The 17,671-nt window shown below is 43.5% G+C and overlaps 1 protein-coding gene across 1 annotated transcript in view; it reads left to right on the top strand.

Moving 5' to 3' along the window:
- The first annotated feature begins 301 nt into the window (after nucleotides 1–301).
- ACSS3 (acyl-CoA synthetase short chain family member 3) overlaps nucleotides 302–17,671 on the top strand; it is a 69,600-nt gene continuing 52,230 nt past the window's right edge. Inside the window, exons 1-3 of the mRNA XM_081926588.1 lie at nucleotides 302–770; nucleotides 6,176–6,320; nucleotides 14,789–14,977. Coding sequence (XP_081782714.1) covers nucleotides 442–770; nucleotides 6,176–6,320; nucleotides 14,789–14,977 — 663 coding nt within the window. The 5' untranslated portion in view covers nucleotides 302–441. The remainder of the gene's footprint in view (nucleotides 771–6,175; nucleotides 6,321–14,788; nucleotides 14,978–17,671) is intronic.

Consider the following 17,671-nt stretch of genomic DNA (forward strand, 5'->3'; position numbering starts at 1 on the left):
ATCTGCGAAGTGAGGGAGAAGCAGGGCACTATCCTAAACCGCGTCCACTTACTTCCAGGCACTTAGCAAACTTGGAGCAGTAATAAAAGAGGGAAAGTTGGCAGAGTATCCTGAGCCCCAGAGGTCGGTGGGCGATATTATGCAACCTAAGCAAATCCCAGAGGGCCTCCTCGCTACAAAACAAAGTGCGGGCTTGGGAGCCGGCACCAAAGCCCGGACTGGAGCTCCTGCAAACTGGTCCTTTGCAAACACCAAAGTGGGTGGAAGGAGGAGCAGGTCCCAATCTTTGGTCCTGAATCCAGCTCGGCTCTTCCTGCTGACTTTGTGAAAAGGGAATTAATAAGATTCCCCGGCTCCACAAGTGTGTAGTTCAAGACGCTCGAGTTTGGGGGTTCTTTTTGCAGTTTCGCCTCGGTGCCGTCGAGGGGCGGCCAGGGAACCATGAGCGCCCAGCAGTGCCGGAGAGTCTGGCTGCACCAAGTTGCTCGCAGCGCGCGAGGCCTTCTCTGGGCTCCGCAGGTGGGACTCCGGCGCGTCCCTCCGCTCGCTTTCCCGAGTTGCTGGACGAGGCGCCCGCCTGCAGCCCGGCTCCTTCCTCCGCTCAGCCGCTTGTCCTCGCGGCCAGCCGCTCCTGGAGGCAACTACGAGGCGGTTTTCAGGGCGTCGGTGGAGGAGCCCGAGAAACACTGGGCTGAAGCGGCTGAGGGCATCGACTGGCACAAGCCCTGGGCTCAAACCATGCAGAGGAGAGATCCCTATAGCACCTCCTGGTGAGTGGCTGGACCAAACCCTCGCTGGGCTGCACCTCAGGGGCAGGCAGAAACTCAACCGGTGCTGTGCTGTAGTCGCGGGTTTCCTGCATCGGTGCTGGGTTGGATTAGAGGACCCGTGAGACGCCTTCCAACTCTCCTGTTCTGTGCATCATTTCACCTCCCGATTCTGGGAGAAAGTGTGTCGTCACCTGTTGAATTTTTGCCTAGCAAACTGCTACAAAAGGCACATTGAAATAAAGCTAGCAAGGCTTTGGGCAACCAACTCTTGCTCTCACTATTAAGTGCTAGCTAGAAGGGATTTGCTGGGTGGGTCCCAGAGACAGCAAATGCTTACTGCTAGGAAAGAGGGGTGCCCACCACATTGACCCAGGTGGTTGCACAGCCGCTCCTTAAGAAGTCCCTTTTGAACAGAGGAGATTATAATGACTATCACCTGGCTGTTAATATGCCTCTTTGGACCAGGTGATTGAGAAGGTGGGACCAGTTCATTTCCAGGTGCAGTTGGAGGAATCCGATTATCAGGACCCATGCAATCTGGATTTAGGCCCTGTTTTGGCACTGTTGGGACGCGGGTGGTGCTGTGGGTAAAAGCCTCAGTGCCTAGGACTTGCCAATCAAAAGGTCGGTGGTTCGAATCCCCACGGCGGGGTGCGCTCCCGTCGCTCAGTCCCAGCACCTGCCAACCTAGCAGTTTGAAAGCACCCCCGGGTGCAAGTAGATAAATAGGGATCGCTTACTAGCAGGAAGGTAAACGGCGTTCCGTGTGCTGCGCTGGCTCACCAGATGCAGCTTGTCACGCTGGCCACGTGACCCGGAAGTGTCTGCGGACAGCGCTGGCTCCCGGCCTCTAGAGTGAGATGAGCGCACAACCCTAGAGTCTGTCAAGACTGGCCCGTACGGGCAGAGGTACCTTTACCTTGGCACTGTTACAATTTTGGTCACCCTGATGGATGTCCTTGGATGGGAGAGGGACAGGGGGAGTGTGACCCTCTTGATTCTCCTTGATCTCCCAGCAGCTTTTGGCAGCACCAACCATCGTACGTGCCTGGATGGGAGTTGAGAGCATGTTGACGTGATGCTTCTGCTTCTACCCATAGGGTTAATTTCAGAAGTGACATGGGAGGGTTTCTGCTTGGGCCTGTGGTGCTTGTGCTATGGAGTGCCACAGGGTTCCATCTTGTCCCCTATGCTCTGTAACATCTCTATGAGGCCACTGAGTGGGGGTCAACAGAGAATTTGGAGTGAGTATCTTGATGACACTCAAGCAGATTTCCATCACCCAGGGAAATTGCTATGTGGTGGCACCGGAGAGAGCCTTTTCTGCAGTGGTGTTCTGGCTGTGTAATACCCTCGCCTTAGAAACACAGAATTGTAGAGAATCCCTCCTGCACCCCAGGAATTTTTTGCCCAACGTGGAGCTCAAACCCATGACCATGACACTGACTGAGTTATATCTAAGTTCAGCATTTTTTCTCATTTTGGTGCCGGGTTAAGATATGCCATTTTGCTTGGACAATTTAAGAGCAGGAGTGACTTGTCAGATTTTGGCTAGCCCACATGCATCTGAGACTACAGAACATGGCTCGTAGGCTGTCTCGAACCCCATATATATATATATATATATATATGCAGGTTTTGGTGTCCTCGGGTGTCTTCCCGTGTAAAAGTTGGGGTGTCTAGGCGACGTTTCGACGAGGTCTCACTCGTCATCTTCAGGCTGGTGCTTTCGGCTTCTTGTTACTGGAACAGAGCAGGATCTCTTTTACACGGGAAGACACCCGAGGACACCAAAACCTGCATTCCTGTACCCGTGAAAATCTACGAAAGCAAATATATATATATATATATATATATTCCCATGTAGTGGTAGAGCTTCTGCTTTGCATGCAGTAGATCAATCCCAGGTTCAGTCCTCAATATCTTCAGGTAGAGTTGGGAATGCCCCCTGTCTGAAACCCTCACTACTGCCAGTCACTGTAGATAATAAACTCAGTTTCCTGTGTTCCATAAACCACTATTAATATACACTATCAGGTACTTTAACAGAGAACTATCTCGTATAATTTATGTAAGATTATCCTTTTTCTTCTGTATTTATTTTCCTTTAATCTCTTGTGAAAGGAAAGCACCTCTGAACAATAATATGCTTTCCCTTGGATATGTTCCAGCTGGTTCTGCAATATGATACTGAGTGTGTACTTAAGAATTCTTGTGGGTAAAAGGAACACAAGCAAAATTGGCTTGGATCACAGTGGGCAGTGCAACAAAAGCCCCGCTAGTGCTTAGAATGAAAAATCACACTGATCTTTCCTCTTTGTGCCAAAAAATGGCCTGAAGTGTTGCGCTGCTATACCAGCTGACAATTCCTTCTGGATCGTGGTGTTTGCTTTTATTTAAAACAATGATGCTTCCTAATTCTGTTGTTTCTGTGCAGATCACATTAGCTAGTTCTTGCTGCATAGCATCGCTTGCTTATAGATTTCTTTATCTCTTTTACATATGCATGCATGCATGAACACACACACCAGGTTAAGGAAAAAAACCAAACCCTTCCTGTCTGTTGCTAGATTTAGGCTTTATCTCTCATTTTTGGTTTTGCTCTGTTGTGAGCCTCTTGGATTGTTTTTGTGAAAAAAGAACTGTTGGACTTTGCAGTCATTTAGATTTTTTTTTTTAAAGATCCATGAAGATTATTCTGTTGGACTTGGGTGTTCTGTTTTGTTTTTAATGTGTGCTAGAAATGTCACAAGCATAGCCATTGGATTATGCACCTGGGATTTGTTTGTTACTCATTACAATGCTGTATAATATTTATAAGCACCGTCTGATGTGCACAGAAAAGGAGCATTTGTATTCCAGCACCACTGCCAGAAATATATTATTACTAACCTGTTGGATTACACAAAAGACCTCTTTCAACTAAGATCCCGTTTCCCACAGTTGCCAGCCAACTAGTTGCTTCTACAAGAACAACATGAGGGCAGTAGGCCTCTCTTTCTTCAGTTTCATAGCAACTGATATTAAGAGACATACGGCCTCCAGTCATGGAGGTAGCACATTATTGCCATTATAAACCCATCTAAATTGGTGTTCATCACTGTAGTTGATGGAAGAGCCTGAATGGGAGGCAGGAAAATTTTGGTCTCCCAGGATGAGAGGCTGGGAGGAGAAAGGAAAGATCCCAGGTGAGAGCTGGAAGGGGCTGCTACCTTCTGTGGATAGTAAGGGTCAATAACTACCTTTAAAAGAGGATTCCATATTCTATTATTCTATTTGCATTTTTTAAAATTTAGATTAGTTTTCTATATCTTATTGTACTATGATTAACTTTAATAAAAGTCTCATACAAATGAAATAAAACCAAACTGTGTCAAAGTCATCTTTTTAACCTTTCATATCCTTCAGTCTTCAGCCTGTTAATGTTTTCAGCTAAATCAGTTGGCCAGATCCTTATGTACTACCTGGATAATGTTAACCATAGGCCAGTTTCCCAGTGTTTACTAATCACCTGATGAGCAACCATTATCAAAAATATAGCCAAGTCATTGTAAATTCCATTGTTGAACTGTGTGCTGTGGGTGAAGCACTTCCTCTTGTCTGACCAGAATCTCCCACCACTCCCCATGCAACATGAGCCACATCTTGTGATTTGCAAGGGGGTGGGGTGGGATAAGAAATCTCTAAACTGGTTCTTGAGTTAATGTTGTATGATCTGCAGCAGCAAGCAAATGTAAAATTATGTTTAGAGCACTGCAGATAAGTTTCTATATACAGTGGTACCTGAGGTTACATACGCTTCAGGTTACAGACTCTGCTAACCCAGAAATAGTGCTTCAGGTTAAGAACTTTGCTTCAGGCTGAGAACAGAAATTGTACTCCGGCGGCACGGCAGCAGCAGGAGGCCCCATTAGCTAAAGTGGTGCTTCAGGTTAAGAACAGTTTCAGGTTAAGAAGGGACCTCCGGAACCAATTAAGTACTTTGCCTGAGGTACCACTGTAACTCCATCTTGTATCCCCCCCCCGCCATTTCAAGGGTAGTACAGAGACATTTGGACTTCCCATCCACTTTAGGGCATTGGGGATACCGTATGAAGATAGCTTCTCAAATTAGGAATGATGTGACGCAGGAGAATCCTGCACTGATGTTATACCTCCAGTTGGGCAGGTTATTCCTATCATGTGGGCTTCTGTGAGTGGGGTGAGGAATTGGCGGAGGCTAATTTGCAGGCACTAGTAGTATTCAGGTGCACATTTCAGTGCATATGGGATTCCTGAAAACTGGCCAGTGGAGATAAATTCTAGTCCATCTTACATCCATTTCTGGACTCGCCATAGCTGATAAAAAGAACTGTCCTAATGTTTTGACCTTACCGAATGTGGTCAAGGACAGAACTGCACAATGTTTAACTTGAACTAATATTCAAACTCCAGTGGAACTTTGTCCTTACTGGAAGGACTTGGGTTGGGATAGCTATGTTCTTATAGCCTGCTGGTCATTTTGCTTGGTATTATGACCTGACAAAAAAAATATATATTTTCAGTAAGAGGTGATTCACATAATACTTTAGTTGATATTACATATCTCTGTAGTTTCCCCATTCTTCAGAATGTTGATAGATGCACATATTCAGGTAATATTGTCTGCAATTGCTGAGTTCACAAGGCTGAAAAAAATACCGCTGCCTCGATCAAAGAATTGCTAACTGCCATTCCACAGTTTACATCCATCCACATGAATGTGTACCCAGAGGTGATTATTGGGTGTACAACAATAGTTTTGTCTATACTGGCCTTAAGAGATAGGAAAAACCTATAATTTATTCTGGAAGATAAAGAGATTCAGAAGAACTGCTCTGTATGTACACATAGCATCGTACCTACAGGGATAATGATGTTTTTAATCGTGTGAGAAGAAGATAATGACTTGGATGTTGTAAAATTAGCATCTATATATTCTTAGGTGGAGTCATTATATTCTAGAAACCATAATAGTTAATAAGGAAGTTTTGTGCAAAAAATGGCATGTACTACTAGATTATGATTAATACTGTGGCTTTCTTTGCTCAGGTTCTAAAATACATACAGACATATCTATATAGGCTATTGCGATAATCCTTATCTCCATGCCATGCAAAGCTTCATTTGCTGATTTCTGCAGGTCAGAAACCTGCTGAGGTCCCATAAATGTATTAGGACATTTTGTTTCTGGCTAGTTCGCAACTCCATACATATACTATAAAGTAATGCAAGGCATGTTGGGCAGGAGGGTCAAGAGGTTGGATGGTTAGCAGTAGGGTAGGCACGCAGTATTTTGCTGCCTGAGGCAAAGGAGAAGATACTAATTCTCATTTGGCAAGATTTATTTTTTAACCCAGCGGTTTTCATTCTTCTTTCTTCTCTAGGTTTGTTGGGGGAGAGCTGAATATTTGTTATAATGCTATAGATCGCCATGTCAAGAATGGACAAGGGGACCAGATTGCTATCATCCATGACAGTCCTGTAACAAATGCTAAAGAGTTTATAACTTACAAAGAACTTCTTGAACAGGTGTGTTTAATGGATTTTTTTTTTAGCGAGCAAGAGAGCCAAATGAAATTGAACAAAATTATTATAACATGGTTGTAAAACTTCAAATACAGGAAACACTTTTTTCTGTTCATTTACCTTGCTGCATGTGTATATATTTCATAAAATGTATATACTGCATGGTTGTGGAAAACAAGCAAACCTCCAATATGTTAACTGATAACATCAACTGATGTTGATAACTAATCTTGTTCTAGCAACAAACCTCTTGTCTTTCTGCTATTTCTTAATCATCTGCTGCCCTGGTTCATCTAATTCAGCAAACAGAACAACCATATCGCTTTTCCATTTAACGTATGAGTGTACATGGACACCAACTGTATGACATATGATTAGTCAACAATTGAAAGGGCTGCTAGGAGATTATCATTAATTAAGTTGATCAAGTTTAAGCACACGAGAAGAGATTTTTGTAATTGGTTTACACTGACGGGTCACTAAAGCATAAACCTAGCTTGTACACATAGGTTCCTATAGGACAAATGATGTTTGTACGATATACAGAACAGCCATATCTGGGTTCGGCTTACTGTGTGTGCATATGCCTAGGCTTGATGGAATAGTCCGTCCTTGAAAGCTTTATCTCTTTTTACATAAACTTTACAGATATTACAGGGAGGCTCACATGGTGCCTTGGTTACCTATAGGTTAAACTCGGAAAATTAGAATATTGTGGGAAAGTTCATTTATTTCAGTAATTCAACTTAAAAGGTGAAACTAATATATGAGACAGACTCATGACATGCAAGGCGAGATATGTCAAGCCTTTATTTGTTATAATTGTGATGATCATGGCGTACAGCTGATGAAAACCCCAAATTAACAATCTTAGAAAATTAGAACACTAAATGAAATCAGCAAAACAAGGATTGCAAATAGAGCAATATTGGACCTCTGAGAAGTAGAAGCATGCATATGTACTCAGTGCTTGGTTTGGGCCTCTTTTGCATCAATTACTACATGAGACCGAGCAATGCAGAAGAGCTGAAGGCTGCTATTGAAGCTTCCTGGTCTTCCATAACACCTCAGCAGTGCCACAGGCTGATAGCATCCATGCCACACCACATTAAGGCAGTAATTGATGCAAAAGGGGCCCAAACCAAGTACTGAGTACATATGCATGCTTCTACTTCTCAGAGGTCCAATATTGTATGCCATGATCATCACAATTATAACAAATAAAGGCTTGACATATCTCGCCTTGCATGTCATGAGTCTATCTCATATATTAGTTTCACCTTTTAAGTTGAATTACTGAAATAAATGAACTTTTCCATGATATTCTAATTTTCTGAGTTTCACCTGTATCTTTAGGTTCCAGGCAAAAATATTCCTCTTTTCCCAGGATATTGCTAATTAAGCAATCTATTGCCTTTTAAACTGGGTGGGTGGGTAGGTTTATTGCTTTTGGTTGTTACTGTGTGGTGTATTTTTGTGTTTTTATATTGTAAACCACCCTGTGATCCACCCAGGGTTGGCTGTGGGCAGGATTCCTGCATAGCACGGGGTTGTAATACTGTAGATGACCCCCATGGTCCTTTCCAGCTATGATTCTAGGATATGATAAGCAAATTAAAAACAAATTATGAAAATATTTCCACTCCATGTATGAAACCGCTTGACATACTATTGCTTCAGTTGAGACAGGTTTCCAACAGGATACAGGGAACCCCTGAACCAATTATGTGCGCCCAAGAAGGCTTTAGATTTTCTTTTCTTGAAGGTTTTATGCTCCTTCCCATCATGCAATGCATGAGAGTCAAATCAAAAGAGATTTGTGACATGGTATGGGGAGAAACTGTGTGGGGAAATAACTTAAGCACACATGAGCCTTTAACTGTGACTCCTGCATTGCAGTAGCTTGAACTAGCGACTCTTTGGGTCGCTTCCAACTGTATGATTCTGCGAATCTGTGATTCATCTAAACTAGATGTTTGGATCCTGGCCTTAGCTTCCCAAAGCAAATTTGCTTGCACAGCTTCTGCTCAGGCAGTTAAATTTGCCCTAGGCTTGTCTTTCTGATATATTGATACAATTGTATACGCTTTGTCCTACGCAACTAAGTAAAAACTATTTTAAAGAAAGAGGGCAAGAGTTATAGAAGTAGCTGCTGCTCTGGCAAATGTTCAATTGCACATTTCTGATAGCACAGCTTGTATTGCAGTCTGTCCCGAGTTATTATTGTATCATTTATTTTCTTCAGCGCACTTGCTCTAGGTAATCCTTGCACTCTGAGAGCGATTCAGTTTTGTCATCAAGCCAAATGTAAAGGTGAATTGTGGTTCAGAGCTGCTTGTTGGCTTTCATTTCCCACCAGCTTTGTACTTTCCTGTGGCAGTGACCTCTTGGTGGAGCAGTGGCAGTGTGCTTAGTTTGTCAGACAAAACATACCACAGATAGCGGAAAACTGGAGTGCAAACTCTCTTCAAACAATATTTTCTGGCTCCTGTTCGTTGATCAATAGAAAAAGTATGGGTTTATCATAAAATCCTAGAATTGCAAGGGCCAACTGGTGCAAACCCCTACAGTAAGTTATCTGCTGTTCTGCTCATACATTGTGGACACAGTTGAACTTCCTCGCCTACCTCCTCCAGCTCTCCAAGTGCTTTCAAATTCAATTCCAGAGGGTTGGGGGAAATACTGGAGCAGATTTTTTTTGGAGGGGGGAGAGGAGAAGAATGACCATGTGAGATAAGCTCTGCTCTTACATCATTTCATACAACCCTCAGATGAAACCTTAGCAAAAAACTGTTTGGTGCAGTGCTGGATTAGAGGCAGTGTAACGAAACCTATATTCCATAGCTATTTGCTATTTAGTCACTCTCATATTTGCATATGAATTTGTATTCAACAGTGCTAATTCAGCCTTACATGATCTGGAGGTTGGGAATACCTTATTAGGGAGTGAGAAAGGTACTACCTAAGCCCAGATCCACAGAGGACATTCTGCTCTGTGCCCTGGGTTTTTACAAAAATAAAATTTTGTGAGGGCAAGATCTTAGTGGAAGGGCCCTAGCATAGTGGCAAAACATCTGGGTTGAGAGCATGAGGTTCCAGATTCAGTCAGGGTGGGAGATGACCCAGACTGAAACCCAGGACAGCCAATGCCAGCCAGTGTAAGACTATACTGAGCTAGATGAACCAATGGCCTGATTCGGTATAAGGCACCTTCCTTTGTACCTTCTTTTTTGAAACACCTGTGCTTTGGGATGGTCATTTTATCCACCAATTACCTGTTACTTTTTAAGCTTGCTTAAAACCTGATAGTAAGGGCATTCGGTGATGGGTTTTGATGATTTGAGTTGATTCTTTGTAGCCTTCTGGTTTTGATGGGTATTTTGTTGCCTCAGTTTTAACTGCAATTATTAATATTTTAAACAATATTTGCGGTACAATCTTAAAGCTGGCTAAAGGCCATTGGGTGCAGCATAAGTGTTGTTCTGCTGGTAGAGAGGGAGCTCAGCTGGCAGGATGACACCTACATTGCTGAAAACCCCCTGGAAGGCCGCTCAATGACATGGATGTCCCACTGGCAGTGTTTTGCCAGCTGTGGTGGAGTGAACGGCATTCTGGGAGTGAATCAAGGCACGTTCCAGGGATATTCAAAGATCCACAGGATTCTGTGCTCCTTCATTCTCCCAACACTCCCCCAAAGGAGCCATTCAGTACAGTGGTACCTTGGTTCTCAAACGCCTTGGTACTCAAACAACTTGGAACCCAAACACTGCAAACCCTGAAGTAAGTGTTCTGGTTTGCAAACTTTTCTCAGAAGCCTAACGTGTTCCGTTTTGAGTGCCAAACTTCTGTTTTGAGTGTTACTCTGAGGTCTGTCTGTTTTTGCTATTTATTTTGCATTTTTGTGGCTCTTTTTTGTTTTGTTTTTGTGACTGTGTGGAACCCAGTTCAGCTACCGATTGATTGTGTGACTGCAGTACATTGTTTATTGCTTTCATTTTATGGATCAATGGTCTCGTTAGATGGTAAAATTCATTTTAAATTACAGTTTTAGGGGTTGTTTTTAAAAGTCGGGAACGGATTAATCCATTTTGCATTACTTTCTATGGGAAAGTGCGCCTTGGTTTTGGAACACTTTGGTTTTGGAACGGACTTCCGGAATGGATTAAGTTTGAGAACCAAGGTACCACTGTCTTCAGTTCCCTCCCACTGACTCCCCCCCCCCCATAAAAAATGTAAAGGCATAAGAAAAAAACACCCTCACCTCTCACCTTGATACAGTGATCCAGCAAGATTTACGGAGAGGCAGCAGCTTTGTAACAAATATCTCCCACCACCACCACCACAGCATTGCTGTGTCACGATAAAGATGAAGATGTTCGGTACTGTCTCAGGTGCCACTTTGCTAATGGAAAGTGAGATGAAGAAATCTTAAATCAGCCAGTAAATTATAGTTAGACGCCTTGTTTTGCTCTTCTGTCTTCGTTGGTTATGATAAATCTTTGACCAGCATAATGTAAAGGGGTGGATTATTTATAAAATATGATAGTCAGTCTATACAATTTCATTTCAGGTTATGCTCAGCTCTGAAATTGTACTGGTATTATTCATTTAAACAACAGCCGTTTTGTTTATTTCAGCTGTCCACCGCATTCTGACCTGCATAGAATGTTTATGGTTTCCCCCCCTAATTTAGGTTTTGTGGAAAGAGATGTTTTACAGCTGCAAATTGACTGCAGCACTTCCTAAGTTAGTAAGGTGACATGAGGAAGCCTTTTCCTTTGTAATTACATGATCCTTAGGGATTGGCAGCCAAGAAAGGATTTAAAGGTTAGTTGTCAAAGCATGGCATTGCGTCAACTCTTTTGTGTGTTGAAAATTACCTGAACTGTTACAAAAAAGAGAGCAAGAGATCACGTTAAATAGCATTACTCGACAAAAGTGTGTTTTAAAATACCCTTTTTAAACAACAAACCTTTCTGGGGGAGGAAATCCTTTTATTTCCTCTCTCTTTTTCCTGATCTCCTTTTCAGCATAAATAAAATACACATTTTCAGCCTATACAAACCACATTTTCCTTCCCTCCTTTTTTTAAAAATACATTTTTATTGATTTTCCAATATCGTTCCAATAGCAGCCTCATTATAACAATACCATTTTTAACCAATGAATGCAATTATTAATGCCAATTGTTCCAATGTCAAATTATACAATTTAATCAAACTGGACTCACCATGCGTGTCAGCGGAGTGCACTTAAACCCGCCCCATCCTGTTAGCCCCCCATTCTGTTCCACCCTCTTCCTGAACGTGTGCAAAATTGCCACCTCCCATAATTGAATGGGCCTGTTTTGGTGGCTCGTAACATAAGCACATGGCACCACTGGATCACCAGTTTGCTATGCACGAGGAAATATGTGCCTGACAGAAGCAGTATTTCAGAAATGCTATCATTTCTTCTACATAGTGTTTCTGTTGCGCCAGTGATAAAAGCTGCAGAGCTATGGATTGTGCTTCAGGACTTTCACCCCGAAACCACTCCCCCCCCCGCCCCGGTTATTGAGACTCTTCTGCTCAGTGTTTTGAGACATAAACTGGAGCTAAAATAATGGATCAGTGCACATTGAGCTGCACAAAAAAGCAGGAAAACTGCAAATATAGCCATGTTACCACATGTGCTCTTTTCAAAACTGATACAGTGGTACCTCGGGTTACATATTCTTTAGGTTACATACGCTTCAGGTTACAGACTCCGCTAACCAATAAATAGTACCTCGGGTTAAGAACTTTGCTTCAGGATGAGATCAGAAATTGTGCTCTGGCGGCATGGCAGCAGCGGGAGGCTCCATTAACTAAAGTGGTGCTTCAGGTTAAGAACAGTTTCAGGTTAAGAAAGGACCTCCGGAACGAATTAAGTACGTAACCAGAGGTACCACTGTATGCATATATGTCAACTTCCAATTGGGTTGCTGTCCATCCAAAATTTCTTGCATCTCCTTTACTTACGGGCCCTCTCCTATAATGACAACAATCATATTCTGTATAAGAAGCACTATAGTCTTAAAAACACCACACTTTTTTTTTTGCCAGAGTGCATTTCTTACACATCACAACTCAGTTGGAAAAAAGCTGCACAGGAAGCAAGAAAACGCATAATTAGGCTGGAGTCAGAAATGGTTGTTGCAGACTAGCTCCTAGATTTTCACAGCAAAAGTGCTATCCCTTGCATTTTCCAGAACTCCATTAGCACCCTGCCTCTCACTTTCAGCATCCTGATCTGCAAAGCTTTCCTGCTTTAGCTGAACAACATCTGCTTTTTGAATCTTCCAACTAGATGAGAGGTTATAATCACAATTAATTTACTTCCTTTGAGGGCAATTCTTTACATACGCCTGATACAACTTACTTTGGCTTGTTTAAAGGTAAAGGTAAAGGTACCCCTGCCCGTACCGGCCAGTCTTGACAGACTCTGGGGTTGTGCACCCATCTCACTCAAGAGGCCAGGGGCCAGCGCTGTCCGGAGACACTTCCGGGTCACGTGGCCAGCGTGACAAAGCTGCATCTGGCGCTTACCTTCCCGCTGGTAAGCGGTCCCTATTTATCTACTTGCACCCGGAGGTGCTTTCGAACTGCTAGGTTGGCAGGCGCTGGGACCAAGCAGCGGGAGCGCACCCCGCCGCAGGGATTCGAACCGTCGACCTTTTGATCGGCAAGTCCTAGGCGCTGAGGCTTTAACCCACAGCGCCACCTGCGTCCCTTTGGCTTGCTTAGCTTCCACCAAATGGTTTATGAACCACGGTTCACATTAACTGTGATCCCAGTGGCTGCATTGATATCTGCCACATGTATACCGTTAATTGAAATTTATTTTCCTGCACCTTGATATTTAGGAGGAGGAGAAGCTGCTTTACACAGTCAGACCCTCTGTCTCCCTAACTCAGTATTGTCTACACTGACTGGCAGAGTTTCAGGCAAGGGGCAGCTTTAACTGGAGATGGTGAGGATTGAACCCAGGACTTTCTGCATGCAAAGCAGATGCTTTGCCACTGAGCCACAGCCTTTCCCTGTATCTCTCTTGGTGTGGCTCATTCTTATCATGCCAAACTATGATTTAGCACGACACCCAAATGGATTGATTTCAGAAAGGGTGCACTTATTGTCCTATTAGATTTATTTGGCTAGAACTAGTATGAAATTGGGGGTGGGAAACATGGAGCCAAGTAACTAGTTTGAAATGAGGAGCTCATGTGACGTTGGCAGGATTTGATATAGTCTCATAAATATTATAAGAGCAGACCTTGTACTTGGGGCACATGCCTATCCGGCTTTATTTGATATAGCTTTATCTTACTTGCTAAAAAATGCAACTTGCCAAACATGATAATTAAATGTTATACCGCACACATTTCTAATAAAATGGAGTAGCTCATGAGTGAAATTTTTTCGTGTGTTTCTAAAGCACCTTTTACTAATAGCATTTTGATTAGAGCTTACTTTTGGTTGTGGTTTGTCTTTACAGAATAAAGGAATACCAACTTTTAATTTCTTGTTTATCCCAAGTTAACTGATGCAAATCTTCGTTTCCCCCCATACCTTGCCTCAGTTTTTGATTGTGTCGTTTCAAGTGGTATACACTGAATTAGCATGCTTTACTAATTGCTTGTGGTAGATTTATGCAGCATTTTCCTCTCTTAAGAGTGAAACGTTATTGATCTTGAATGTTTTTCCATAAATTGTTCTTGGGGGATAGCCACATTTTGTTTTTTTTAATAAAAGAACAGTCATGGAATCATAGAGTTAGAAGGGACTATGTGGATCATCTAGTTGAAGTCCCAGAAATGGAGGAATATTTTACCCAATGTGGGACACCAGCCCATGACCCTGAGATTAAGAGTCTCGTGCTCTTATACTCTCACTCTCATAGAACACATCATGTGAATACAGGCCTTGTATCAGCAGTTAGGCACTGACCAAGGGCCCCCATGGCTGAGGGGTCCCCTCATTCTCCTCACCAAAGCCTTGGGCAGCCAGTTTAACAGTGGGTGGGCAGTGGTGCCACTTTAGAATAGGAACCAAGCAAGCTTCCATTGGTGGTGGTCGCCTGCCATTTTAATTCACCCAAAATGCAAATCTATAGAATGCATAGATCTGTGGGCCAAGAGGCATTACATCTTGGGGAAATTAAACGGCAGCCAGCATCTGTGGTTTGGAGTAGAGGTTGTCTTTCATTCCAAAGTGTCACCGCTGCCTACCTGCTGCTAAAACATCACTCACTGGCGCAGTTTGCAGGTTGGTAAGTGGTGGTGTTGCTGTGACAGCAATGGCAGAAGAAGAACAAAGTATGGCTACATTAAGGGGAATAAAGTACATAGGGGATGGGGGTCCATCAGCGCCATTGTGTTGAAGCACCCCTGGAATCTGGTGCTAGTACTATGTGAGTAACCTCCATGTAACTTTAAACTGTTGCCTGCTCAGGTTTCCAAGCTAGCTGGTGTCATGAGGAGCCACGGTGTGAAGAAGGGAGACCGTGTTGTCATCTACATGCCAATGATTCCACAGACGATGTACACAATGCTGGCGTGTGCAAGAATAGGAGCTATACATAGTCTCATTTTCGGCGGATTTGCTTCAAAAGAGCTTTCAAGTCGCATTGATCATGCCAAGGTAACAATTAATTTTGCTCGAGTATGGGAGAGGCGAAGTGAAACGGGTCTTGTAATAAATGAAAGCTGGCAAGTAACCTTGCACATCATCTGCCCCACTGCTGTACTACTCACTAGTCAACCATGACAGGAAAGACTTGTAAATGAAAACACTATTATTATTTTTATTTCATGATGATGATATTGTGATTTTTATTTTTGCAGTCAGGCCAGTCAGAGGTTTTTTGAGGCTTGGTAGCTTTTATAGACTTTTTTGCTTTTAAACAGGATATGAATTGCTCTAATGACAGTGTTTTCAGCCTCAGGACTGACCTTTTCCTAAGGAGCTGGCATTTCTAATCAGGACTGCTGACAGGTGGGTAGAAGTGGCAGGATTTAGGACCCTAGGTCAGCAGGGACCCCAGCCTCTTAGTTTTCATTAAAAAAAGAAAGAAAGTCAATTGGATATTTCTGAAGAAACTTGGAACACAAAACATGGGGGCAGCTCTAATGCTTCAGCACTCAGCAGGCAGCACCATTAGTAAGGACACTTAATCTCTGTTGCTAAGTGATCAGAGCAAGAAATGCTGAGCAGTTTCACCTGGGACTTGGGAGAGCCCTCCCAGAGCAGCAGAAAAATCAGGAGAGGCTCCTTTCTGCTAGCCTGATGCTGGACGGAGGAAGATAACTGGGGTATGTTTGTTTAGCAATTTCTGCCTCCTCCAAATTATTTCATTCACTTCCTGAGTGTGGTGCCTTTATAGAGTAAAACACAATTGGCTGGATTTGGTAGGTTTTACTTAGAAGTAATTTCCTTGAAATAAATGAGGCTTCCTTCCTACTTGGAAAAATGGTGCTCTTGCAATTCGCCCCCCTCCCAAGTTTCCATGTCCCCATTGCTGGTCTGTTTGCCATCACGGGGCTATTATTTATTAATACACCATTAACCATAAACAAAAATATAAAATACAAGGTGAATCAGCAAACACCTTACAGCTGTAGCATGTTAACATTTCTATAAGCCTGCACTTCAACACCAGGATACTTTTTTTGTTTATCAAGGTGGGCAAAATGGGCTGCAAGTTGTGAAATTACATATACTTCTTGCTTGTTGTATATATTTGTCTCGCAGTTTTACTCCCAGGAGCTCAAGGCTCTGTACTTTGTCTTTCACTGCCCACTTTTATCTTCACACCAGCCCTGTGAGGTAGGCTAGGGTGAGAGTTGGTTGTTCAGACACTAAAGCTGTGAAACTGCACATCATTTGAGGGTTTGGGGTTTTTTTTTTTGCATAGTATTAGGATCGACATTTTGTTTGTTTGTTTAGGTATTTTGTTGTAAACATCAGGACACTGAAAGACTGTAGGAAGCTGCTTTTCCGGCTTTATTTACATGATCTGTGAATGGTAATCCAAAAGAAGGGCCTTCCTGGATTAGGCCCCAGGACCTGAATGCAATAGCTGTCTCGCCTCCTAAGGTTTCCAGCAACTGCTATTCAGAAGCATCTTTGCGGGCAGACAATAGCCGGAGTGTCTAGTTGCCACTGACGGCCTCATCCATGAACTTGTCTCACCTTCTTCTAAAGCCACCCAAGCTGGTGGCCATTGCACTATATAGCCTGTGGGGATGTGTTCCATAGTGTAGCTTTGCAAAGTGTGGCATAAACTTGCTTTTTCACTCAGGGGCTCAAGGTTGTATATGTTTATCCTGTCCCCCTTTTATATGTGCAACAGCTCTGTGAGGTAGGATAGGTACCTCAGTTACGAACTTAATTCGTTCCAGAGGTTCGTTCTTAACCTGAAACTGTTCTTAACTAGAGGCGTGCTTTCGCTAATGGGGCCTCTTGCTGCCGCTGTGCCCTAAGCACACGATTTCCGTTCTCATCCTGGGGCAAAGTTCTCAACGCAAGGTAACTCTTCCAGGTTAGAGGAGTTTGTAACCTGAAGCGTTTGTAACCTGAGGCATTTGTAACTTGAGGTACCACTGTATATGTACATAAGCAGCAGTCATCAATAGATGGGTGGGGATAGGGGATGGGGGAAGGATGTGGGTGGTGCTGTGGTCTAAACCACTGAGCCTCTTGGGCTTGCCAACCAGAAGGTTGGTGGTTTGAATCCTCACGATGGAGTGAGCTCCCGTTGCTCTGTCCCAGCTCCTGCCAACCTAGCAGTTCAAAAGCACGTCAGTGCAAGTAGATTACTAGGTGGGAAGGAAAATGGCATTTCCATGCGCTCTGGTTTCCGTCATGGTGTTCCATTGTGCCAGAAGCGGTTTAGTCATGCTGGCCACATGACCTAGAAAGCTGTCTGTGGACAAGTGTCAGCTCCCTCAGCCCAAAAGCAAGATGAGTGCCGCAACCCCATAGTCACCTTTGACTGGACTTAACCATCCAGGGGTCCTTTACCTTTACCTTACGGGATGGGGAATGGGGCAAGGCCCCCAGTCTACCTATAGTGTACTGGGCCCAGGAAATCCTGTTGGCATCCCTGCACCTAATACATTCAGAAAATCATCAAACAGCATGTGGCTCCACTCTAGAGCAGGGGTAGCCAACATGGTGCCTGTCAGATGTTGTTGAGTAAAACTCCCATCAGCCCTAACCAATGGCCAGGGATGGTAGGAGTCGCAGTCCAAAACATCTGATGGTCGCGGCTGCATTAGAACGTCTTCAGGTGCCATAATGGATGTTCCCCCATACTGCCTACCTTTCACAGTG

This window comes from Podarcis melisellensis, assembly GCF_964234715.1.
Source record: "Podarcis melisellensis genome assembly, chromosome: 10".
NCBI lineage: Eukaryota > Metazoa > Chordata > Lepidosauria > Squamata > Lacertidae > Podarcis > Podarcis melisellensis.